Source organism: Nicotiana tabacum, chromosome 1 (genome assembly GCF_000715075.1).
Source record: "Nicotiana tabacum cultivar K326 chromosome 1, ASM71507v2, whole genome shotgun sequence".
NCBI lineage: Eukaryota > Viridiplantae > Streptophyta > Magnoliopsida > Solanales > Solanaceae > Nicotiana > Nicotiana tabacum.
Window position 1 is genome coordinate 75,313,771 of NC_134080.1, and position 26,255 is coordinate 75,340,025.

The window sequence follows — 26,255 nt, forward strand, 5'->3', positions numbered from 1 at the left end:
TCACATTATGTTGAGAAAATTTTAAAAAAATATAATTTTATTGATTGCAAGCATGTTGTAACCTCTTTTGATTCAAGTGTTCACTTTTTTTTTGTACAAAGTGATAATGATGTGATAAATCAAAAGGAATATGCTAGCTTAATTGGAAGCTTGAGATATGTGACTGATTGTACTCGGCCTGATATTGTATACACAATAGGAGTACTTAGCAAGTTTACAAGCAAGTCAGATAGTGAACATTGGCATGCCATAACAAGAGTTATGAGGTATTTACTTGGTACAAAAACCTATGGCTTATTTTATAAAAAATATCCTGCTGTATTCGAAGGCTTTTCTGATGTAGATTAGAACACTTTATCTGATGATTCCTGTTCTACTACAGGTTATATTTTTACTTTGGGAGGTGGTAAAATTTGTTGGAAATCGAAAAAGCAAACAATAATTGCTAACTCTACCATGGAGGCTGAGCTAATTGCTTTAGCTTCAGCTAGTGAAGAAGCGAATTGGTTGAGAGATTTATTATTTCAAATTCCTTATTTTGAAAAACTAATTCCTCCAATTTTAATTCATTGTAATAGCACCGTTGCAATTGGTAGAGTACAAAACTGTTATTACAATGGTAAATCCAGACCTATAAGGAGAAAACACAGTACTATGAGATTATATTATACAAGTGACACCATTAATGTTGATTATGTTCTTGTGATAATCTTGCAGATCCACTGACCCAAGCCTTAGCAAGAGAAAGGGTCTGGAGCATATAGAGGGGGATGAGATTGAAGCCCATAAGCTCATAAGTCACATATAAGAAAGCCAACATGGGGGCTAGAGATTCTATAACCAGGTTCAATGGGAAGAACGAATCATATGATGGCTTGGTTCGAAATGCACTATTTTTTTATTATTGTTCCATCCCTACGGTGTGTGTGCATTTATCCTGTAATGATTTGCGAGGTTGAGTTTTATTAACTCTTAATGAAAATCTGTAGCTCGTATGAGTGAGGTGATAGAGTTACGGGAGCACCCTTGACAGATTTCACCTATGTGAGTGTGGAAGTAGGCCGCTTCCTATGAGAATTGGGCTTGTTCTAAAAAATACTCATGAAAATTGGGATAACACAAGGCCGTAATGTGCTGGCTGTGAACACGTGATTTTTGCCCTATATGAATTGCTCCTATAAAATCAAATGAAATAGATTTTTTCCAATTATTTGCCATTTTATAGGATTTTGTAGGATTTTTATTAATTGTTTGCATTTTTATGCACGTTTAATTTTCATTTTAATTATGAATACCAAAATATCATGTATTTGCATTTAGGACTTAATTTTACATTTTTTAGATTAATTAGTAATTTAGTGTTTTACAAAAATGAAAAATCACAAAAAAATAGCTCATTTTTACATTTTTTGTCTTTTAATTTTTCTCTTTTAATTTAGGATTAAGTAGCTTTTATAATTTTTATACTTAACTAATTATCTTACTTTCATATTTTTAGATAATTTAGGATTTTTTAATTTGTAGAATTTTAATTAAAAGAAAAGGGAAAAATTAGAGAATAAAAGAAAGGAAATTAAAAAAAAAGAATTTAATTTGAATTTGGGCCAAATCCTATACCCAAATCTGCCCAAAACCAAGCCCCACCCGCCAGGCCCAATTCCCCCACATTAAAATAACCTAGGAAAAGACCTAGGGAGGGGGCAAAAAAAAGAAAAAGGCGCAGCTTCCCCAGGCTACAGGCTGCTTCTTCATTTTTCCTCAAAACAACAGAGAACCCCTTCGAAGAAACAGGGCAGCGGCGACTCCCATTTCTCTTCTCCCTCATTTTCTCGCTGGTATCAGTCAAGAACCAAACAAACGACCCTCCATTACTGTCCGGCGAAGCAGAGCAAACCCAGCTGAAATAGTTTTTAATTAAAGAAAAACAAAAAAAAAAAACGAAAAATGGCTTTGAAAAAGGATAATAGCATGGTTAACTTTCCGGGTTCGAAGCTCTGTTGATTGTTGTTCGATTCTGCTGATTTTACTGCTGTATTGTTGATTTGCGGAGCTTCATTTCCGGGTATGTTTATTCGTCTTTGAGCTACTGTTTCAACTCGATTCGGAATGGTCAAATGTTAATTATTGAATTTGTGAAACAATTGAACTTTGTTATTCATAAAAATGTGATTCAAATTCTATATCAATCCGATTTGTATTTTCTATTCTCGCTATCTATGTTTTTTTTTGGTTCTTTTTGTCGTTTGAGGATTTTGAAGGACAAACGCCGCTGGTTTCATATTCAATTGTTAAATCTAGCACGTCTATTTGAGTTGTTAGATGTTAAGGGATAATTTGGGTGTTTGTTGTTGGTAATTAGTCGTTGTTAGAATTTCATTTGCAAAGCCACAGATTTGTCGTTTGAGTGGTTTGAAGAATTGAATGTGTTCATTTGAAATGAGCTCTGAAACTGTAATATGTGCTTTAGCTATGTTAAACTATTTTGTTTGTTCTACATTTATTTTATCTCTTCTTATAAGATGGATATGTCAGTTTCTTTGGGTAATTTTCAAATATGGATGGCAAGCTTGAAGGTCAGTTTATTCGATTTGTCCGGTTAGTTCCGAATTTGATTTAAAATTTAGTGGTGTTGAATGCGCAATTGCTGACAGGCCACAGGGATTTGAACTTGTTAACGAATCAATAGCTAATCCATTTTTCACAATTGACTTCCATATCCCATGGCCTTGCAATAATCTCAAGTAGTTTAGAAGAATTAAAATAGAAGCACCTTTGGCTTGCCTTTAAAATATATAACCTTTTTTCTTAAAATAATTTGAGGCGCGCCATGCCAAATAAAATCTCAAACGCATGACCCTCACTTAATTAATTTCAATCCTTTAGAAATCTTGAATTTTCCATGGCCCTCGCAAAGTTGAAAGTGCGTAGTTGCTTTAGGCGCGCTATGTTAAAAATTACTTTCCTAAACTCGGGTGTGCATTTCATGTGACCTAAATCCAATCTCAACAACGTTAAATAAAATGGGTCGCGGACCGCGGGTGCATTTCATGTGGCGTGGTCCAAAGACGTGTTTTAGATAGCATTGAATCTTCCTAAAATCAATTAAAACGGTTAATAGTTTAAAATTATACCATAGGCTAAAACATGTATTAAAATCAGATAATAGGCCAAATTATGATAGTTCAAGCGACCTTGTTAGAACCACGGAATCCGGGGGTGCCTAACACCTTCCCTCGGGTTGACAGAATTCCTTATTCAGAATTTTTGGATCGCAGACTTCAAAAGGAAAGTCGAATCTTCCTCGATTTGGGATTTTAAAATAAACCGGTGACTTGAGACACCAGAAAACAAACCATCCCAAGTGGCGACTCTGAATAAAATTGAATAAATAATCCCATTTCGAATAATGTCACTTAGATTAGAAAACTCCCTTATATATACCTTCGGGTGTGTAAAAAGGAGGTGTGACACTGGCTAATAAAGCTCATGTAAACTGATTATTATGTGTAAGCAATGATAATTTATTTTCCTAAAGCAGTCATAGTTCAAGTCTGAGACTACTACTGACTCTGGAGTAAAGATCGTTGTTTTACTAAGTGAAGGTTCAATGTAGAGCACACCTTCATTATGCATAACAGTCTCTCTTCAACTGGTAAAATTCTTTTATTTTAATATTAAAATGAGTGAAAAAATATTAGTATAATAACATTTTATTATTAAAATAAAATATACTATAACTCCTACTACTCCATGATGTAGAAAATGACCATAACTCCCATAACTCCTACTACTCCATGATATAGAAAATGACCATAACTTTTTTATAACTCTTCTCCCATGTTCTACCACTAATTACATAATAATTTAACCATTATCCCATGTTCTCCATGATTTCATAACTTATAACCCCACTTTCTTCCAATTTAATTCAAGGAAGAATTCCTACACCTATAAATAATAGGCTTTCTTCCATAATGTGGTGTGAAAAAATAATTGTAGAGTGTTTCACTAAAGTGAGGTTAAAGTTGTGAAAAAAGTAGAAGTGAGTTTTTACTTTGGATCTCTTAAAGGCAGCTGAACATCACGCTTTGGATCCTACAGCTCTTCATGGAGTTACTCAGTTCTCTGATTTAACGGCATCGGCAGAGGAATTTGAGAGGACGTATATGGGTGTTAAAGGTGTTGGCCGAAGGACTTCCTTGTTAGGGCAAGGACACGCGCCGCCGCTGGAAGTGAAGGGGTTGCCGGAGAGTTTTGATTAGAATAAGGGTATATTTGTCTTTTTAGTATATCTTATCGGTTTATCGATAAACCGATAACCGAAGAGGACAAAATCGAAATCGATAACTCGATAAGGAAAATTTCGAAATCGAAATCGAAAAATCGTTAAACCGATATCGATAAACCGATAACAAATAATCGATTCGATTTATCGATAAACCGATTCGAATGCACACCCCTAGTGCTGAACCCTAATGCAGCCCCATCATGACTGGAAAATGGTCCGAGACCCCTCCTACAGTCCTCACACACGTCTTTGCTCCCTCATACATATATTTATGAAAGAGAAAAAAGAATGAATAAATATATTTAATGAAAGAGATGTTGAAAAAGTAAAATTTAATATTTTTATTTGCTTGTCATTCTATACTCTGCCACGGTGCCACCCATCATCCAAGAGGGTATATTCCAGTTCGAAATAGTTTAGGGGGTAATAGGTCCCCGACATAATTTAAGGGTGCAAAAACAAATTCGACACCAGCATGGAGGTTTTTATGCATTTTCTTCCCTCATTAAAACTTATAAAATCAACTGTAAAATATGTTTTCTTCAAACTTGTAAGCGTGTCATTTAACAAAAATAAAAAAGAAGAAAAAGGAAGAAATCGCCAAAACCTCGCTTAATCGCCATCACTGTAACACCTGTTAAGTTCTCCCGCCCTTTTTGTCTCTGTTTCATACAAGACGGAACCCTAATCCATTTTTCAATTGATTTTTAGTAAGTAAATTTTTAGATTGTAAATTGGGTTGTGAGTGTACGTTTATCATTAATATTTTGAGTTCTCAACTTATCTAATGCAGGTTGTTGAAGATGGTTGAAACACTTTTCGAAGATATATTTACTGTTACTCAAAAGGATCCTGATGGTAAAAAATTTGACAGAGGTATGCCCAAATTAATCTATTTATGCTCTGTAAACAGTTAGTAATCAAATGAATTTTGAAATATGAGCCAACACGCAACCTGTAGATGTCAATGTTGATGCAGTAAGTTTGAATTAATCTACTAGACTTTTTACCATTGCAATTCTTACTTATGACGGTGGTGTCCAGACAAGCTTGCGCACATCTTGATTATTTCAAACCGGGTACCTACTACCTGGCATAGGTACCTGGTGACTCTGCGCACCAAAGCTTGTTCAGAAGGGAGGAAATCACCTAGTGCTTTGTTTCCGCTGGGATATGAATCTAAGACCTTCTCCTCCCAATATTTATATGGAGAAGGGTAGAGGTGCGGACTTATTATCCATCGAGTTTCGAACTGTACACCACTTGCCGTCGGTGATTTCTCAGTTGCCAAAAGAATAATTAGGAGAAATAAAAAGGTTAAAGAAAAAGAAGGTGGTATTTAGAAAACTAGTCTTGTTACCTGGCCTTTAATAAGAAAAAAGGAAAAGAGGAAAAAGTAATCATGTAGTTGACTGTAAATGCTCCAGTTGAATTGTGATAAAGTTTTGTGCCTCTGTAATGGCTTTCTTAATCATACAACGGGCTGAGGAAGCAATAAAATATAATGCTAGTGCAGTTTTCTTGGCAAAACCAATTTGTGGCATATGACGGACGGACTAAATCTGGTTTATTGTTGGCACCATAAATTGTTGAACTGCAGTAACACTTCTTTTCTGCAAATGATGTGATCTAATATCATGTGCATTTTTTAGTTAATCGCATTGAAGCACGGAGTGAGCAGTTTGACATGTACATGCTGTTGGATGTGAACACTGAGATATATCCTATGCGCGTCAAAGAGAAATTTATGATGGTTTTAGCATCTACTTTGAACTTGGATGGGACACCAGATACAGGTTATTTCATTCAGGTAATTTACTCTTATGATTTGTCTATCCTTCTAGATTTCCAATAGTGCTACTTGACTGATATAATTCTAATTGTGTAATTTTTATATATCATAAAGATGGTATCTGAAGTAACTTGAAGTCTCAGAGATATTCCTACACAGTAGGTCTTACTAGTCAAACTGCATTAGAAAGATTAAGAAAAAGAAACTGAAAGCAATAAATCCAGTCAAATTTGAGGGTGTTTAACTTACAATGATGAATCACTTTCATCAAGTTATAAACATCAAGTGCCTTTATAATCATGTCCAATATATGTATATACCTTTTTCAAAAGAAAACAACTTGCTATATACTGGCATTTGGAATGTACTGTTTTTTCATTTAAAGGAAAAAATACATATCTGGAACAAGTGAGCGAGCCCTTTTAAGAAAATATCTTAGTTCCGTAACCTTGTCTATCTTGAATGATTTTTGAAATCTCATTTAATAGAGAGCTAGTGTATTAACTAGAACTAGAAACTAACGAAAATATCAACTTTTTGGTGGTTTCTGTTTTTATTTGTCATAGGATACATTTTTGTTCCATAGAGCCGCGGTTCCCTTTTTTTTTTTTTTTTGATAAGGTGATTTATTAACAATTGAGGAGAATCCCGTGTACAAGCCGCATACCAAAAAAAGAGAACCTATACCAAAATATTGTTCTCAACAAAAGAGGCCTAATTCTCAATACAAATAGGAACCTCATGAGTACACCAAAAACTAAAAACAAAAGACTACTTTGCAACTTCACAAAATCTTGTTCCAACCTTTCAAATGCCCTTCTATTTCTCTCTTTCCAAATAACCCATATAATTGCCAAGGGGGCAATACGCCATGCCCTTGGCCTTCTCTTCCCCATCCTACGTGCCTAATGTCATGGGTTGCTTTCCAGACACGCCCCATGACCCCTTGGCCGCGCCCCATGGCGGCCTAGCAAGCCTCACAATGCCTAGCGCCATGGTCGGCCCCGTGGTCTTGGCTGCGCCAAGTGACAAGCGCGCATGTGCCTCTGTCGCCCCACCGATGCCTCTCGCCAGCGCCCAAGGGCTGGCCAATGACAACAGCGCCGCGCACCCTGACAATGCCGCGCGCGCAGATCCTGATGCCTCGCCAGCGTGCAGGCCCATTCCAACAGCGCCTCGCGCACAGACCCTGATGCCAAGCACCAGTGCCCAGCCTCAGGCCAGCACATCAAGTGTCGCGCGCGCCCACAGCAACGCGCGCGCAGACCCTGACCCGCAAGACAAAGATGCTGCCATCGGACTTAGTTTTTCCTTGTAATAATCTAAGTCCTTTTCATTGTAATCGTAGGCTAGTTTACATCATTTTCATTTCAGTGTGCTTCTACAGCTTTATTAGGACTAGTCTTGTAATGTTGGTTTATTTTTTTAAGCATTATTAAGGGGGACCAAACAATCAAACATTTCAATCAGCATTTTCTGGTGTCTCTCCCCCTCGACACCACATCATTGTAATCATCATTTTCAGTCATCAATAAAATCATCATCAGCATTCAAAACCCAATTCTCTCTCAGCTTCCGCAATTGCTCACGACATTGGTTTTCCCGCACGGCACTGACAATCTAGTCTAGCGTGCGGCGAGGACCTCATTGGCGGACAGCAACCGCACTGACATCGGTTGCTTAGCCTTACGTTGCCCTTCCAAAGATCATCAGGAAGGCGTCGCGTAACACTAACTATGCAAAGCCTCCTCACTATGCCTGGCATCACCTATTTTTTCCCAAACAAAATAAGAACCACTCTCCTTAAATGACTTGCCACTTGATAATGCAATAGAAGATGATCTACATCTTCGCCCAAGCTTTTGCACATGAAGCACCAGCTAACATAGGTGATCCTCCTTTTTCGCAAATTTTTCGCTGTCAAAATCACTCCCCTTGCCGCCAACCATGCAAAGAAACACACCTTTCTTGGTGCTCCAAATAGAGCAATGAGGGAAAATATGTTCTTCTCTCCCTAATAACCTCTTATAAAAAGACTTAACAGTGAATAATTCATCTCTACTCTCTCACCATCTCCATTCAACATAATGTTCGGTATATCCAACTCAAACAATATCTCCACCAAATTGTGGAATTCTTCCATCTCCTAAATCTCAAATCCCAATGAACTACCCCTTCATGAGACCTATAAATTTGTTGAACTGTCATCTCTTTTTGGCAAGATATTCTATATAAATTAGGAAAAGCTTCCCTCAATTCATTCTTACCGCACTACTAAAGCGCCCAAAAACTAATCCTGCTTCCATCCCCAACCCTAAAAGAAACGTGTCCCATGAAGTCTTCAAACCCTTTCATAATACTTCGCCATAAACCACACCAAATAGTGGTGTTATATTTGGTCCTCCTAACCCCCTTCCATTATATCATATTTTTCCGCTATCACCCCCGTCCAAAATGCATTCTCCTCCATCCCAAATCTCCAATTCTATTTCCCTAGAAAAGCTTTATTGAAAACCTTGAGATCTTTCACTTCGAGTCCTCCCCATTCCTTTGGAGAAGTGACAACTTTCCAATTCACTAAATGGTACTTTCTTGCTTCTTCCGATTTGTCCCATAAAAAGTTGTGCTGAATCCTTTCCAACCTTTCAGTCATTTTACCAGGAGCCTGCAAAAGTGACATGAAATACGTAGGTGTGCTAGAAAGGGTGCTTTTGATCAAAACTTCCTTCCCTCTTCTCGGCAAGTACCTCTTTCGCCATCCTGCTAGTCACTTCTCTACCCTCTCAATAACCGGATTCCACACTGCAAGATCTTTACTCAAAGCACCCAACGGTACCCCCTAGTAGGTGGTAGGTAAAGTACCCACCTTATAATTCAACACATGCGCAATCTCTTCAATATTATCCACTTCTCCTACCGATGTGATCTCGCATTTTTTGAGATTGATCTTAAGACCTGACACAACCTGGAACCATACAAGGATCTGTCCCCAAGTGAGCTAGCTGGGACACCTCTGCATCGGAAAAAACAAAAGTATCATCTGCAAAAATAAGATGTGTAACTGTCACATTACTATGCCCCCTAAGCGAAGCATCAAAGCCCTTCAATAGACCTGCAATGACCGCCCTATGCATCATCTTGCTTAATGCTTCCATCACCAAAATGAATAACATAGGGGATAAAGGATCCCCTTGTCTCAAGCCCCTCGAACTCCCAAAGGAACCACATGGACTCCCATTCACCAAAACAGATTATGTAGCAGTAGAAATGGAAAACTTAATCCATCTCCTTCATTTGTCCCCAAACCCCATCTTCGACATAATAAAATCCGAGGAGTCCCAGTTCATACAATCATAAGCTTTCTCAAGGTCCAACTTACAAAGAATTCCCGGCTGTCCTTTCTTCTTTCTAGAATCAACCACTTCATTTGCCACCAGTGATGCATCTAGGATCTGTCTACCTTCCACGAATGAGAAGTGGACACTGTCTCATCCAATACCTTTTTTAGTCTGTTTGAAAGCACCTTAGAAATGATCTTATAGATGCTTCCTACCAGACTAATAGGTCTATAATCCTTGATATTTCTTCCAAGTTTCTTCTTTGGCACAATGGTGATGAATGAAGCGTTAAGGCTTCTCTTGAACTCTCCAGAATCTTGGAAATCCGCAATGGTCTCCATCATTCACCCTTAACTATCCTCCAACATTGTTGGGAAAAAGCTAACGTGAATCCATAAGGTCCCAGAGCATTATATCTTGCACTAACTCACCACTGCTTCCCTCACCTCCTCCTCTTCTATTGCCCTTTCCAACCACTCACTCATCCCCTCCCCTATTTGACTAAACACTTCCCTCACCTCCTCCTCTTATTGTATAGGTTCTGATGTCTGGTTCATTGGTTCTAAAGTAATTGGCAGGACAAACAAATTGTATCTGCCAGTGAAGGTATAATCATTTGATGTTGCCGTGTGCTGGATTTTATTCCCATTCACCACTGAAGGATCCATCTATAGTGTTATTTGGATGATAACGAAATGTTCTTGTTCCTTGAACTGTCCTTAGGAATTCCTTAGCATTTGAGAAAGAAAGAGGAAGTGAAATCAAGGAAAAGGAGGCCAAAATAGATACGTATAGGAAGAAATCACTATGACATAAGTGAGAATTTCTGTCATATATAGGAATAATGAATGCTACATAGCTTTAAGTTCTGAGCATCCAGGGAAAGAAAACTTGCTTTTCATTTGTTATATGTAAGATGGCCTTTGATTTTATGCATTTTGCTATTTGTATGTTTATTAAAGCTTGCTCTTTGAGCATCTATGGATGTCTTTGGTTCATGTGATTTTTCTTGATTTTCTCTCAAAGGTAATATGCAATCTCAATTTTTGTCAAATCTAGTAAACTGGGGAACCAAAACAAATTTGGTAACATAACAGAATCATCTTAACATCTTTCAGTTTGTGTTTGCTTTCAAGGATTTCCTTAAACTTGACTTTATAGGTTGTCGAACCAAAATAGAAAATAGTGCTGTCCGAAGTCTTCAGTTTTGAAATTAGTCCCCAAAACTAAACTGGAAAACCCATCTTCCGGTCATTTAACTCCCTAAACACATGACACACAAATATTCTTTAAAGACTTGAGGCAACTATGATCTCATTCATAACGAAGCAAGTCTCCTTTGTGACAAATGTCGTCTTTTTGACATCTTTTTGTCATGAATGTTTTAAACTGTTACATTTATTAAGTTTTCTTTGGCATGTTTCCTCATTTTTAAATTGCTATGGAGCTTCCTTTTGATGTCTTTCTGTTAGTCCTTCGTGATACTTTCTCCACCATTGAATACATAACATATCCTTGTGTTTTCAATATCTAGGCCTGTAACTAATAATATCCTTCACCATTTGAAATATACACTTGGTTTACTCATAACAGTGTACTAAGGAAGTGGATTTTCGTTTATATTAATAATACACATGGTCTCGGAATCCATCTGAATGTGTCGAAAAATAGAAAATGATAGAAGCAAAAGATCCATATGACTGTAACAACTAGTTGGGGTTAAGGTTTATTCATGATGATACCCTTAGATCTAGTGTTTGCTAGTAGTTCTTTAGTTTATTATGGAAATTTGTATGTTGGTAAGAGCCTTTGATGGGGATCCATATAGTTGAACCCCAAGACCCCAACTAGCTTGTGATTGAGGCGTACTTGTTGCTCTAAAATATGTTTTTAAGAAAAAACTTCCATGGAAGTCTTTAATATGCCAAATATTCTTCCATTCTCCCAACCTACGGTAACAAGATAATTGAAACTCCAAGAATAACAAAAGATGATACGGCCAAAGTTGAAAAGATACTTAAAGACTTCTGTTTGATAACTTAAATATCTTAAGGCCGCTTAGAGCTAACTTCTAACACTATTGTCTAGCCAAATGCTTGTATGGCCTTCTTTCTTTTCCTTCGTTTTTCTTTTTCCTTTTTTATCTGACTGTCTGGTGGTGAAACTCTTAGAAATCCTGTTGGTATTGCAACCTGATGGCAGGGTAACAAGAAATCACTTGCTGACAAGTTCGAATATATCATGCATGGGAAGCTATATAGGATCTCAGAGGAAGGTTCAGGAAAGCATGTTAAAGCGTATGTTTGAATAACTTTTCTCCTATAATTAATCTCATATTCAATTCCATGAACTAAATTTGTATTTTTGACATGTTCTTGCCTTATCATTTGTGCAATACTGTTGCACTTTAGCAATATCTGCTCTGCTTCTTGTTTCTGAGTGCTGATATGGAATTAGATTAGATTGACTTCTTAGCTCTCTTTTATGGTGAAGATTAGTTTCTAAATGCTATTTCTTTTGGTTTATGTAACCTAAGTTGCTCGGACTCGGGTGCGGCTATCCGATACGGGGACGGATCCGAGGATCCGAGTATCGGATTCGGCAAAATCTAAAGTCTAAACTTTAAGATTTGGGTGTGCGAATCCGGATATGGATACGGGTGCGGGGATTTGGCTAATAAAAAATAGAGCTATAAAAATATCGTAAATTTTGAGAGATATTCTGTGAAAAACTTACATGAATATTGTAGATTCAATCTTTCATTCTCCAAGATAGACATTATTCTTTCATTCTCCTACATCTGTTTTATTTTTGATTTTGAGAAATCAAAATCTCAATTTTTCTCCCAAATTTGTCGATGACTACGGTCAAAATGTCCGAAGTCAGTTGACCGAATCCGGGACGTATCCCGCTCCCGCTCCCGCTTCCGTCCCCGTCTCGTATCGGGACGGGGACGGCACCAAAATCGAAGAGTCCGCGCAACTTAGCATGTAACTTGTTTTTTAGCACTATAGTTCTTCTATTGCATTTTATCATGGAGTATAAATGTACTTTCCTGTACTTGGTTTTTCTCTGTTTTCATTTTTGTGCTAGAAGTTTTGCCCTTTTTTTTCCTTCTTATTGTTAAATATCTTTCAGGTTTAACCTTTTAAAGTTAGTGTTAGGGGGTTGTCTCTGTTCTGGTCATTGGGACCAATCGATTTACTTGTTTTTTATAAGCCGGCAAGGATTTTATTAATATAACAATGGATTTACTGGTTTTCGTTGGTGTTCAGAGACATTTTTGTTTCATTTGGAGGACTTCTGATGCAGCTGAGAGGAGATCCATCCATTGCAGCTAAATTTGAGCTTGATCAGAAGCTGTTCCTTCTCCTAAGGAAGGTTTGATGTAAAGAATTGGTAATAATCACTCAATGTTAACTTTAAAAGAAGATGGAGTATTTGTAAGCTAAGCTACTGGCACGTGATAAATCGCATGTGGGGCGCAGCTTCAAGGATACAAAAGAATGTAACTGAGATAATAATAGAGACCAATGAACGGAGCTCTATTTATGTTGTTGAGGTGTGGGAACCTAATGTGCAGTTATTATCCTTTTATCTCGTGAAATTAAAAAAGAAAAAGAAACAATGTTTTCCTACTACTAGTACTAGTACTAGTATTCTGTGGTGAACAAAATTATAACTCTTATCAACTGGTAATATAGTTGCAGTCCATGAATGAACTGTTATTATCACGAGCCTTGTGTGTTATTCCCTTTTGTGTAACTGCCTTAGGGCAGCAGCTCATTCTTTAACTAATATAAAGAAGTCTTTTAAACCAAAAAAAAAAAAAAGGTCCCTGAAGTATAGAGGAGATAGTTGTGATGCTGCTAAAATAAAATAAAATTGTGATGCTGGCCATACAGTAGCCCAATGAGAAACTTCAATTAAACAAGTGCAGGCAGCCCAAGGATCATATGACCCTAGGCATGTCGGGGCTCCGCTATTAAAAGCCCGAGCTTAGTAACCAAGTCCAATTTTAAGTCGAAGCCCAAGTGCATGACTAAGTTAACTAACACCCAAACATACCAAACTTTTTATTTTTTGAAAATAAGTAGTTAAATATTGATCATATTTTTATGTAAAAAAGAAAATTCAGTTCATGAATATGTTAAATTAAGAACATGTTAAATTAACCAGTTACTAACACCAATTAAAAGTGACTAAATTGCATGTATCTTAATACACCTTTTTTCATCTTTATATACCAAAACATGAAATGTAAAATACAATCGTTTGATCAAGTATAAAGAATTAACCTAAGTAACTGCCCTCCCAATCGTTTAAACTAAAAAATAGGTGTGGGCATCGATCGATTCGGTTGTGAATGTTATCGGTTTGGTATATTAGTTATCAGTTTATAAATATGCTAAACCGATAACCGAACCGATAAGATATCGGTTATTGGGTATCAGTTAATCGGTTATCAATCCTTATCGCGGTTATCGATTTACCCGAAAGAATAAAAATATCCAAACTTTTCATATTTTTATTATAGAAATCGTGATCATACTGTTAAGAGAAAGAAACTGAAATTTTACTCTTAAGAAAAGAGGGACTGAATTTCAACTTTAGAAAAGAAAACTTTCTTTGCATTTGAAAATCCCAATGAATGATCTCAATTTTCAAAGTTGTAAGTTAGTAGGAGTAAGGAATAAGACATTCAACAATCTAATATTACTAACTATCTCATTGCGGGTGGGAATAACTCATAGAAAAATAATAAAATCCTAATCTTATAAATACTAAAGAATCGGTCCAACAAAAGAAATAAATAAAAAAACTAAAAAGCTGAACATTAATTTTTTAAAGTTTAAAACTAAAAATCTTAACTGAAGAATTAAGATGAGAAATTCAGAAAAGTTTAAAAACTTACTATAAGGATTAAAGTTTGAAGATGAAGAGTAACTGCTGAGAGAATTGAAAGAATGAGATAATGAAGCAATAAGGTGGCTTATATACTTAGTGGGTAAAATATAATTTTGTCAGATCTTATTGGGTATCAGTTAAACCGTTAATAAAATTGGGCAAACCGAGACCCGAACTAATAACCCAATAGTCAAATAATATCTAACCATTATTGATCTATTTATCCAATAACCCGATATCGATAATTCAATAGCATTTTATCGGTTCGGGCTATCGGTTACACCCGATATATGCCCAGTCCTACTAAAAATAGCTGACAAATATATAGTATAATTCGTGTATAATATATGTAAAGTCATGCATAATTAATTTATAAGCTATGTACCCCGACTAGAAAAAGTAATAGCAAATCTGACCGACTATTTGTGTAAAGATGCCAATATAAAACGTTTAAGGGAATCTTACAGAAATACCCCAAAAAAGTCCCAACTTAACTACCTCTAGCCATTAATCAGAGACTTATCCAAACACATCTAAAAATTAAAAATACAAATAAATAAGGTTCTTTCTTTCCAAGAATCACACATAAATATCTCCTTCCATATTTCTAAGCGTGATTAACAACATTAGATGCAAGACGGAAATGATTTTCATGGATGAGGTAGCAACTAAGGTGATAAAATTTCATATATATATATATATATATATATATATATATCTCCTTCCATATTTCTAAGCGTGATTAACAACATTAGATGCAAGACGGAAAAAAAATTTCATGGATGAGGTAGCAACTAAGGTGATAAAATTTCATATATATATATACAAGTTTCCAAAAATCTAAGCAAAAAATATTTTTTTTTCAATGGGTATGGTTGATATTCATTGAAAACATATAGATGAGTCAATATATAAAATTTAAGAAAGATTGGAGGTGATTTGGACAGATTTAGTATCAAAATTCATAGTTAAAATTGAGTACAAAAAATTCTTCTGATCACACATGTATCTTATACGTAGGTATACATGGATATACATGTGTGTGCACAGTGGGATCACATATAATTTTTTTCATGTTCATCTTCTACTTCAAATTTTCAATTCAAACCACCTCAAAACTCCACCAAATCATCCCAAAACTGAGATTCAAGCTCCTTAAGATGTACCAAATCTATTCTAATAACACCTACTCAAAAGAAAGCAAAAATTTGACATTGTTTTGGCTACAAATAGCTAATTGGTCAGTATTGGTAATATTTTAGGAATTGGCCAATTTTTATAATAAGCTACTTATAAATGGACATAGCTGGTATTTTCGTAAAAATTGCACGGGGCGCCCATTTAACCTATACCCACTTTTTAAAAAAGTTTAACTTGTACCCACTTTCTAAATAACTCCAGGCCTCTTTCTCCTCCTCCTCTCCTCCTTCGTTTTCTTCTTCTCCCTCTTCTTCTTCGACAGAGCTGCTGTAATAGAAGTCTCAATATTTTGCACGATCCATCTTAGAAAAGAATTAGGCTTCTTTTTTCATGAAAAAGAATTAGTCCCACATGCTGTGATTGTGAGACAGAGAAGCTAATCCAAAATCTGGTTAATCTAATATCTACGATTATCATTTATGGAAATTTAGCAGCGAAAAAAAAGGATTTAGATGCATCACCATGGAGATCGAAAGACAACTGCTATGGGTCTGAAGTTCAGCAGCTAGCAAGTTTCAGTCCATCGCGTCTGAAGTGTGCTCGTCGCAGTGCAAACTTTAGAGCTTGCGGTCTAAAGTTTCAACAACTTCAGACATACGGATATGACATTAGGCTTGCATATAATTGAAGTTTTAACAACTTCAGACCTGTATGTCTGAAGTTAACCTAGGCATAATACTTGTGCAGTTCAAACTTCAGACATTTCGGACAGAAGTTAACCTTGACATATTGCTTTGTGCAGATCGAACTTCAGACATTTCGGACTGAAGTTAACCTCGACATATTGCTTATGCAGTTCGAACTTCAGACATTTTGGACTGAAGTTAACCTTGACATATTGCTTTGTGTTGTTCGAACTTCAGATATTACGGACTGAACAAAAACTTCAGCCAAAACATGCTGTAGTTTTATTGAACTGAGGTTTGTCATTGCACTATGAACTAAAGTTTGCGTGATTGCCTTTGCTACTTCAGGCCCGTATGTTTGAGTTACACAAAAAGTGGGTACGTTTGCAATTTTTTTTGCAAAGCGGGTATAAATTAAAAGATGTCCCAAAAACTGAATATAGATGCAAATACCCCGATATTTTCCCGACGTTTAAATACTTTCTAAAATCTAGCCTGATAGTCGGTAAATGGGCTATGCCTATTATAATCTTTTTCCAGAACAAGTCCAATTCCCTTTCTTCTTTCGATTTCTTTCTTTTTTGCCTTTCCCCTCTGTCCAACCCCTTTGCGAATGTAGTCAATGTCCAATCAATGCCAATGCCAATGCCAATGCCAATGACATGGTTTATAATGGAGATTTTTGTGTCACTCTAACACCAACTACTAAAGAAACAAAATTCTAGAGACAATGCGCCTATATCTTTTTTTTTTTAAATATAACTAAAGAGCCTTAATAATGAGCTTAATAGGGTACCTCCTAAATTTGATTGAGACAAAACCTACAAAATGCACATGTCAACCCCTTTTTAAAAGCTTGAATAATAGAAAAATCAGCCGCCATAGTTTAATGCATTCACTTGAAATCTTTTTGTGCGACTTATGAATAAAAAATGCACCAATTCTATCTATATTATTCATAGTATAAATTTTTTTTTTAATCTTTTTGCATAGTGTAAATTTTTTAGCAATTGGATATTTAATTGAAACTCCTTCACCAAAAGCAGCTATGCCCCTGCTTTTTAGCTACCAAAAGCAAGAACCCAAATTTTCTCATTTTGCTTATTCTTTGGAATGAGAATTTGAGTTAGTGGTCTCAAGTATCAACATGCGTTTCCAGAGTCCCAGACTGGTTACATTTGAAGGATTTCTATTTTGGCCAACTGATTTTCAATTTTTACTTTTTTCCTACAAGGGGAAAATAGATTATAATATAATTATGCTGCAATGTAGCAGACATGGTATTATAGCTAAGCAGTTAATTTTTAAGAGCCTTAATAACTGTTGAAGTTTGGCAAATTTGTCCCACATCGGTGGGCTCTTGAATTTTGGGGGGATTTTCCCCCTATAAAAGAAGCCTAATGTTTAGGATTTAAACACACCTCTCATTTGCCTTCTCATTTGTTTAAGGCATTTGTATCTTCTCTCTTTAGTATTATTTCACTTGTATTTTTGGAGTGAAATAAAATATTGGTTGTGTCCGAGGAGTAGGCAAAATTAGCCGAACCTCGTAAATTCTGGTGTTCCCTTTATTGTTGCTTTATTGTCTTATTTATTATTTGGTGGCTGTCATAATTTTTGGTATAGTAGTTGTGACTTATTCATACTATATACATTTGGCTTCCGCAACAATTGGTATCAGAGCCAAGGTACTGTCTAAGTATGCTCTGTGGTTGCAGCATAGTCTGATCTTCCACATCAGAAAAGATTTATCTTGGTAACAGAGTCAAGGTTCTGTCTGAGTATGCTCTGTGGTTGCAGCTTAGTCTTATCTTCCACACCAGAAAGGAAATAATCTTGATTTGTGTCGTCAGCTATTAAATAATATTTGTGTCAAAGATGAGAGACAATAAACAAGAAGAATCTACATCAAGTGTCAACAATACGTCATCATTGGCATCTTCGCTTATGACAAGAATTGTGTCAAATGCGAAATTTGCGGTCGAAATATTTGACGGGTCCGGACATTTTGGGATGTGGAAAGGCGAGGTTCTAGATGTCCTTTTCAACAAGGGCTAGATCTGGCCATTGAAGAAAAGAAACCAGATGTTATTGGAGAAGAAGATTGGAAGATTCTCAACCGTGTTGCTTGCGGTACCATTCGATCCTACCTCGCTAGAGAGCAGAAATATCTATACACAAAGGAAACTTCTGCAAGTAAATTATGGAAAGCACTGGAGGATAAATTTTTGAAGAAAAACAGTCAAAATAAATTGTACATGAAGAAGAGACTGTTTCACTTCACCTATGTTCCTGGTACCACGATGAATGAACATATCACCAGTTTCAATAAGTTGGTCACAGATTTGCAAAATATGGATACAACTTATGATAATGGTGACTTGGCCTTAATGTTGTTGGCGTCACTTCCTGATGAGTACGAGCACCTTGAAACTACTCTACTCCATGGAAATGACGAAATTTCTCTCAGAGAAGTTTGTTCGGCTTTGTACAGCTATGAACAAAGAAAGCGAGAAAAACAGAAGGGCGAAGAAGGAGAAACACTATTTGTGAGGGGTCGTCCTCAAAATCAAATGAGGACAAAGAAGGGAAGGTCCAAGTCAAGATCCAGACCCAGCAAAAATGAATGTGCCTTTTGTCGAGAAAAAGGGCACTGGAAGAAAGACTGTCCGAAGTTGAAGAATAAGGCCAAACATAACAATGGAAAGGCTATTATGGATTCAAATGTAGCTGATTGTGATGATTCAGACTTCTCATTAGTTACAACAGAGTCATCAACATCATCAGACATATGGTTGATGGACTCGGCTTGTAGCTATCATATGTGTCCCAACAGGGACTGGTTCGTGGAATTTCAAGAAGGAGAATATGGAGTCGTCCACACAGCGGATAACTGCCCTCTTACCTCATATGGCATTGGTTCAATACGATTACGGAACCATGATGGAATGATCAGAACATTGACAGATGTTCGATATGTACTGGATTTGAAGAAGAATCTCATCTCTATGGGAGCCCTAGAATCAAAAGGGTTCAAAATCATTGCAGAAAATGGAGTGATGAGAGTATGCTCTGGTGCACTAGTGGTAATGAAGGCTAATCGGAAGAATAATAATATGTACCGCTATCGTGGCAGTACAGTTATTGGGACAACGACAGTGACATCCAGTGATAACAAAGAAGCAGAAGCAACCAAGCTATGACACATGCGCTTGGGACATGCTGGAGGAAAATCCTTGAAAACTCTATTAGATCAAGGATTGTTAAAAGGAGTAAACGCTTGCAACTTGGAGTTTTGTGAGCATTGTGTCAAAGGGAAACAGACAAGGGTTAAATTTGGTACAGCGATCCATAATACTAAAGGCATTTTGGATTATGTACACTCTAATGTTTGGGGTCCTTCCAAAACACCTTCATTGGGTGGGAAGCACTATTTTGTAACCTTTGTTGATGATTTTTCCCGAAGAGTATGGGTGTATACAATGAAGAGCAAAAATGAAGTGTTGGGAATTTTTCTCAAATGGAAGACGATGGTGGAGAATCAAACAGGCAAGAGGATCAAGTGTATTCGCACAGACAATGGAGGTGAATACAAAAGTGATCATTTCAATAAGGTCTGTGAAAATGATGGCATCGTCTGACACTTCACTGTTAGACATACACCACAACAGAATGGAGTGGCAGAACGTATGAACCGGACCTTGCTGGAGAAGGTACGGTGTATGTTGTCCAATGCTGGCTTGGGCAAAGAATTTTGGGCTGAGGCAATTACATATGCATGCCACCTCATTAATCGTCTACCATCTGCTGCTATTGATGGCAAGACACCATTTGAAAAATGGTATGGAAAACCTGCTGTAGATTATAACTCTTTGCACGTGTTTGGCTCAACTGCATATTATCATGTGACGGAGTCAAAATTGGATCCAAGGGCAAAGAAGGCTATTTTTATGGGAATTACTTCTGGAGTCAAAGGATATCGCTTATGGTGTCCTATGACAAAGAAATTAATATTTAGCAGGGATGTTACCTTTGATGAATCTGCTATGGTAAATAAGGTAACAAAAGATACCAAACAAAATAAAGGTGCTTTTAAGCAGGTGGAGTTTGAGGGAAAATTTATTTTTCCTACACAAGAAGCAGAAGAGGAAACAAATGAAGATTACCCTCTGGAAGGAGAGCCAGTAGAGGAGATTCCAACTCAGGAACCTCAACAACAACTTGAATCAATAGCAACCAGCAGGCCAAAAGGAACAATAACGAAACTTGTTCGTCTCATAGAGACGGTTGCTTGTGCAACCTCAATTGTAGCTGATGATGTTCCTACTACTTATAAAGACGCTGTCCAAAGTTCAGAAGAAGATAAGTGGAGGATTGCCATGAATGATTAAATACAGTCCCTTCATCAGAATCATACATGGAGATTGGCCAATCTCCCGAAGGGAAAGAAAGCAATTGGGTGCAAATGGGTATTTGCAAAGAAAGAAGGATTTCCTAACCAATTAGATGTTTGCTACAAAGCAAGATTGGTGGCCAAAGGATATGCTCAAAAGGAGGGAATTGATTACAATGAAGTGTTTTCTCCAGTTGTAAAACATTCCTCCATTAGAATTATGTTGGCTTTGGTAGCACAATTGGATTTGGAACTAGTTCAGATGGATGTAAAAACTGCGTTTTTTCATGGAAACTTGGAGGAGGAAATCTACATGACTCAGCCAGAAGGATTCAAAGTTGCTGGAAAAGAAAATATGGTGTGAAAACTTGAAAAATCGTTGTACGGATTGAAACAATCTTCTAGACAATGGTACAAGCGATTTGACGAGTTTATGTTGCGGCACGGGTACAAGAGAAGCAAATACGATCATTGTGTGTATTTGCACAAGCTTAAAGATGGTTCCTTTGTATATCTTCTCCTATATGTTGATGATATGTTGATAGCTTCCAAGAATTTGGAAGAAATTGATAAGTTGAAGATTCAACTGAAGAAGGAGTTCGAGATGAAGGATTTGGGTGAGGCAAAGAAAATTCTTGGCATGAAGATAATTAGAGATAGACGTTCAAAGAAACTCTGTTTATCTCAAAAGGAATATTTGAAGAGAGTACTTCAACGTTTTGGCATAGATGACAAGACTAAGCCAGTTAGTACTCCACTTGCTTCCCATTTTAAGCTAAGTACTACTATGTCGCCAATGGATGAAGCTGAACGAAAGTATATGTCAAAGGTACCATACGCAAATGCTGTTGATAGCTTGATGTATGCAATGGTTTGCACAAGGCCTGACATTTCACAAGCTGTTGGAGTTATTAGCAGATATATGCACAATCCAGGGAAGGAGCATTGGCAAACTGTGAAGTGGATTCTACGGTATATTCATAATACTGTAGATGTCGGGTTAGTTTTTGAGCAGGAAGACAATCAGTCTGTAGTTGGATATTGTGACTCAGATTTTGCGGGTGATCTGGACAAACGAAGATCAACTACTGGTTATGTGTTACTTTTGCAAAGGCACCAGTTAGTTGGAAGTCTACTTTGCAGTCAACAATTGCTTTGTCTACAACAGAGGCAGAGTACATGGCTATTACAGAGGCTGTAAAAGAGGCAATTTGGCTTCAAGGATTGCTAAAAGATCTTGGTGTTGAACAAAAAGGTATCACAATTTTTTGTGATAGTCAAAGTGCTATTCAATTAGCGAAGAACCAATGTATCATGCAAGGACGAAGCACATTGATGTTCGGTATCATTTCGTACGAGAAATCATAGAAGAAGGTGGAGTCACAGTGAAGAAAATTCATACTACGGAGAATCCTGCTGATATGCTGACAAAGGTGGTGACTGCGGTCAAGTTTCAACATTGTTTGGATTTGATCAACATTGTTGAAAACTGAAGATTAAAGATGAAGACACAATCAAAATTTGTTATTGAGAGAAAATTGAAGATGTGGAATTTTGCCAAGGTGGAGATTTGTTGAAGTTTGGCAAATTTGTCCCACATCGGTGGGCTCTTGAATTTTGGGGGGATTTTCCCCCTATAAAAGAAAGCCTAATGTTTAGGATTTAAACACACCTCTCATTTGCCTTCTCATTTGTTTAAGACATTTGTATCTTCTATCTTTAGTATTATTTCACTTGTATTTTTGGAGTGAAATAAAATATTGGTTGTGTCCGAGAAGTAGGCAAAATTAGCCGAACCTCGTAAATTCTGGTGTTCCCTTTATTGTTGCTTTATTGTCTTATTTATTATTTGGTGGCTGTCATAATTTTTGGTATAGTAATTGTGACTTATTCACACTATATACATTTGGCTTCCGCAACAATAACTAGCTTTATATACTGCCTCCTAGCTTTGATTGAGACACAGGACATAGTGAATACTGTGGATGTCAATCCATTTATAGATTAGCACCAAAGAGAGAAATCAACAACCATAAATAAATGTAGTTTAGTTCAAATTTATCTGCGATTAGTGAATAAAAAGTATGGAGGAAAACTCGCTGGGGAACATATGAAAGAAATTATACTTAGCATAACTCTAACCAGCACCAAACGACCCTAACTATATTATTTGTTATGTTGTTTGCTTAATTAGTGAAAAATGTGGCCTACATTTTTTTTTGGTAATTAAATATTTTATTTACCAAGTATAAGTATTTACACTCTATCAAAATTTAAGACTTTTTATCAAAGCTCCTGCTGGACATGAAGCCCCAGCTAGGACATATCTATCCTTACTACATTCCTCTCCTACTGCCATTTCAACCTAGACTTTATGTGGGTACCAATTCAGGACATTCAAGCATCTATCTAACCTCGAAAACATCTTGGCTCTAATATGTATTTCTTGAATGATCAATCTAATAATAGCATTTGTAGTACTCTTCTTCTTCTGAAAGATGACATTATTCCTTGCTTGCCAAATATGATGAACTGCTACTGCTAGTACCATTTTGCATAGTGTTGCTCCTGCACTTTTCCCTTTAGCCACCCTTTCTATCTATTTTAGTTCTTTCTGCCAATCTTTCTTTGTTCTCTTAATGCCTTGCCAGTATAAAAGATTCTGTCATATAGTTGCTGGCATTTCACACTCAAAGAACAAATGTTGTATAGTTTCATTTTCTCTTTGACAAAGTGAGCATGTTTTGTCTTCTATGATCCCCCATCTTGCTAGCCTTTCTTTTGTAGCTAACCTATCTTGTATTGCCAACCTTAGTATGAATATCCATTTTGGAAGCCCATAGTTATTGAAAACTAATTTCCTCTATGACACCTTCTGAAATTCCTCTTGCACTGCTTTGTACATGTGCTTCACAGAGAACTTCTCTATCTTGGTCACCTCCTCTTCTTTATATCCAACATCCTCAAAATGTCTTTTTGCCTTGAAATTTTTTTGTATAACCCACAATGCACTCTTTGGTTCTGTGTTCTATATAGTATCCCCTTTATGTAGCAAGCATGCATCCACTGGACCCATAACTTTTCCTTCGTTGTGCAATATTCCATAAGAGCTTGCATATAGCTGTTTTGTTTCACAATTTCATATTGATGAAGTTTAAGCCTCGTACTACCTTTGGAGCACACAATTTATCCCAGGCAATCAATGCTTTCTTGGTAGGTTCAACACTCCCCGACCATAAGAATCTCCTGCATATTGTTTCTATGAACTGTATGATTTTTTTTGACATAATAAATATTTAAGTACAGAATGTCTGAATTGCCACTAGTACACTCTTGATTAGCATTGCTCTACCTGCATATAACAAAAACTTTGTTGTCCAACATCCTGCTCAGCATTCTATCAATTAGGGGTTCACATTGCATAGCTATCAACCTCTTTGTGCTCAAAGAGACTCCTAGATACCTGAAAGGTAGTTCTCCTTTAGTGTATCCTAACATGTCCATAATATGTTGATGTGTCATGTTGTCCACTCCTCCAAAGTGGATGTAACTTTTATATGGATTTGCAATTAGCTCTGATGCTGCAGAGAAAGTTTGAAACTGTTTGTGCAGGATCTTGACTGATTGTATGTCTCCTTTACAGAATAGTAGTAAGTCATCAGCAAATCCCAATTGTACTATGTTGACTTTAGCACATTTTTGGGTGAAATTTGAACTCCTTGTTCTCCTTCAGTGGCTTCAGTAATCTGCAAAGATACTCCATGGCCATCACAAATAGCAGGGGTGATAAAGGCCCCCCCTGTCTAAGTCCTTTTCTTGCCTCAAATGGCTTGGTTGGCTTGCCATTGATTATAACAGAATAAGCAACTGTGCTAATACATACCATTATCCACTTCACAAATTTTTTAGGGTATCCTAGAAATTTTATCACCTGCTCAATATATACCCATTCCACAGAATCATAAACTTTTTGCATATCGATTTTAAGCATACACCTTGGTGATATGTTCTTCCTCCCGTAGCCTTTAACCAATTCATGACTCATAATGATGTTATCTGTGATCATTCTTCCTGGCACAAAAGCTATTTGGCAGTTGCCAATTAGGTCTGGCATAGCTCCCTGCAATCTTGTTGTTAGAATATTTGATATTATCTTGTATAGCACAGTGCAACAAGATATAGGCCTAAACTCCTTTATGCTAGTTGGGTTCTTTACTTTAGTAATCGGGATAATGGTGGTGCAATTGATTGCTTTACATATTTCTGCACTTTTAAAAGAACTCCATCACTGCTTCAATAACCTCATCACCCAGAATATGCCATGTCTTCTTAAAGAAAAATGAATTAAATCCATCACATCCCAGTGCTTTGCTATCATGAATGTCCAGTATTGATTTCTTTACTTCCTCTCTTGTGACTGGCTTGATTAGCCGTAGTTGTTGTTGCCTACTCAACATACAACCTTTCTGCATGATTTCTGTGTCGACCGCTGGTAATTGTGAAGCTGCTGTGCCAAGTAACTTCATGTAGAAGTTCAGTAATTCCTCTTCCACTTCATTTGTACTCTGGAGTATTTGCCCTGTATTGTTGACTAGTCTGCCAAAATGATTTGTTGCTTGCCTATTCTTCACACATGTATGGAAGTATGATGTGTTTGAATCCCCTAATTTGATCCATTTGATTCTTGATTTCTGCTTCAATACACTCTCCTCCACCTCTAGCCATTTAGCCAATTCAAGTTTTGCAGCCTTTTCTTGTGCTATTGTCTCATTGCCAGTTCCTGAGCCTAGCATTTGAGCCTGTATACCTTCCAGTTTAGTTTTTGCTGCTTGAATCTTGTGCTCAATGTTGCTAAATTCTTGACTATTTAGCTGCTTCAGATCTCCCTTTAGCATTTTGAGCTTATTCCATACCTTTAAAATTGCATTTCCTTTTTGCCTCTTTGCCTCTTTGTCCAACATTGCTTAACTGTGGTATCAAAGTTATTATGATTTGCCAAATAGTTTATAAACTTGAAAGATCACCTTCCTGCTTGATTAGTGTCATCAAAGATTATGCTCAAAGGGCAGTGATCAGAAAACCCAGGGTTCATTATAATCCCCTCCATGGCAGGCCATTTTTGAATCCACTCTGTACTTACTAGAATTATATCAATTCTACTATGAACATGGTTGTTTGTCTAGGTGAACTTTCTACCCATAGTGCTGAGTTCATCTAGTCCAGCATCCATTATGAAGTCTTTGAAATTTCTCACCTCCATCTCTTGTACTGCATTCCCCTGCACTCTATCCTCACTAGATAAAGTAGTATTAAAATCTCCCATTATTAAGCTCGGTCCACATTTACATTGACAAAAAGTATCTTTATCATAAAGAAAATTAAAAGGCTTTTAATTTAGTTGTTAGCACTCACATCATGCTTTTCCTAATAGGCTTATTAAAGCACCATTAAGGAATTGGTCCACCAGCATGAGCTACTATATCTCCTATTATGCTATTACACTACCATTTCTATTAGGATACTTATTGAGTAGATGCGGTCGGTTGTACCTATACTATACTTATGCACCTTGCGTCCAGATTTTGGAGCTGGTGTTGATGTGAATGCCAATGGTTTACAAATAGACCATTAATCAAATAATGTTTCAAATTATGCAAGCGTTATGGAGGTATGAAACAAAGAAAAACAATTTGTCCCCAACTGTTTAAGT

General features: G+C 36.7%; 3 protein-coding genes across 3 annotated transcripts; 1 reads left to right on the plus strand and 2 right to left on the minus strand.

Annotated features, from left to right (window-relative positions):
• Positions 1-1,687: 1,687 nt before the first annotated feature.
• Positions 1,688-13,152, plus strand: LOC107815072 (DNA-directed RNA polymerases II and V subunit 8A). Its single transcript, XM_016640589.2, has 5 exons — positions 1,688-2,062; positions 5,082-5,164; positions 5,941-6,098; positions 11,621-11,715; positions 12,694-13,152. The coding sequence occupies exons 2-5, from the start codon at positions 5,092-5,094 to the stop codon at positions 12,803-12,805; spliced, it is 438 nt and encodes a 145-aa protein (XP_016496075.1). The 5' UTR covers positions 1,688-2,062; positions 5,082-5,091; the 3' UTR covers positions 12,806-13,152.
• Positions 13,153-23,408: 10,256 nt separating this feature from the next.
• On the minus strand, positions 23,409-24,659 carry LOC142162893 (uncharacterized). Its single transcript, XM_075219943.1, has 5 exons — positions 24,492-24,659; positions 24,241-24,291; positions 23,898-24,145; positions 23,716-23,791; positions 23,409-23,573 (listed from the first exon to the last, which is right to left on the minus strand). Exons 1-5 carry the CDS (start codon positions 24,657-24,659, stop codon positions 23,409-23,411), a joined length of 708 nt encoding a protein of 235 aa, XP_075076044.1.
• Positions 24,660-24,816: 157 nt separating this feature from the next.
• LOC107816354 (uncharacterized) lies at positions 24,817-25,506 on the minus strand. The gene has a single exon (XM_016642057.1). It carries the CDS (start codon positions 25,504-25,506, stop codon positions 24,817-24,819), a length of 690 nt encoding a protein of 229 aa, XP_016497543.1.
• Between the last annotated feature and the right edge of the window lie 749 nt (positions 25,507-26,255).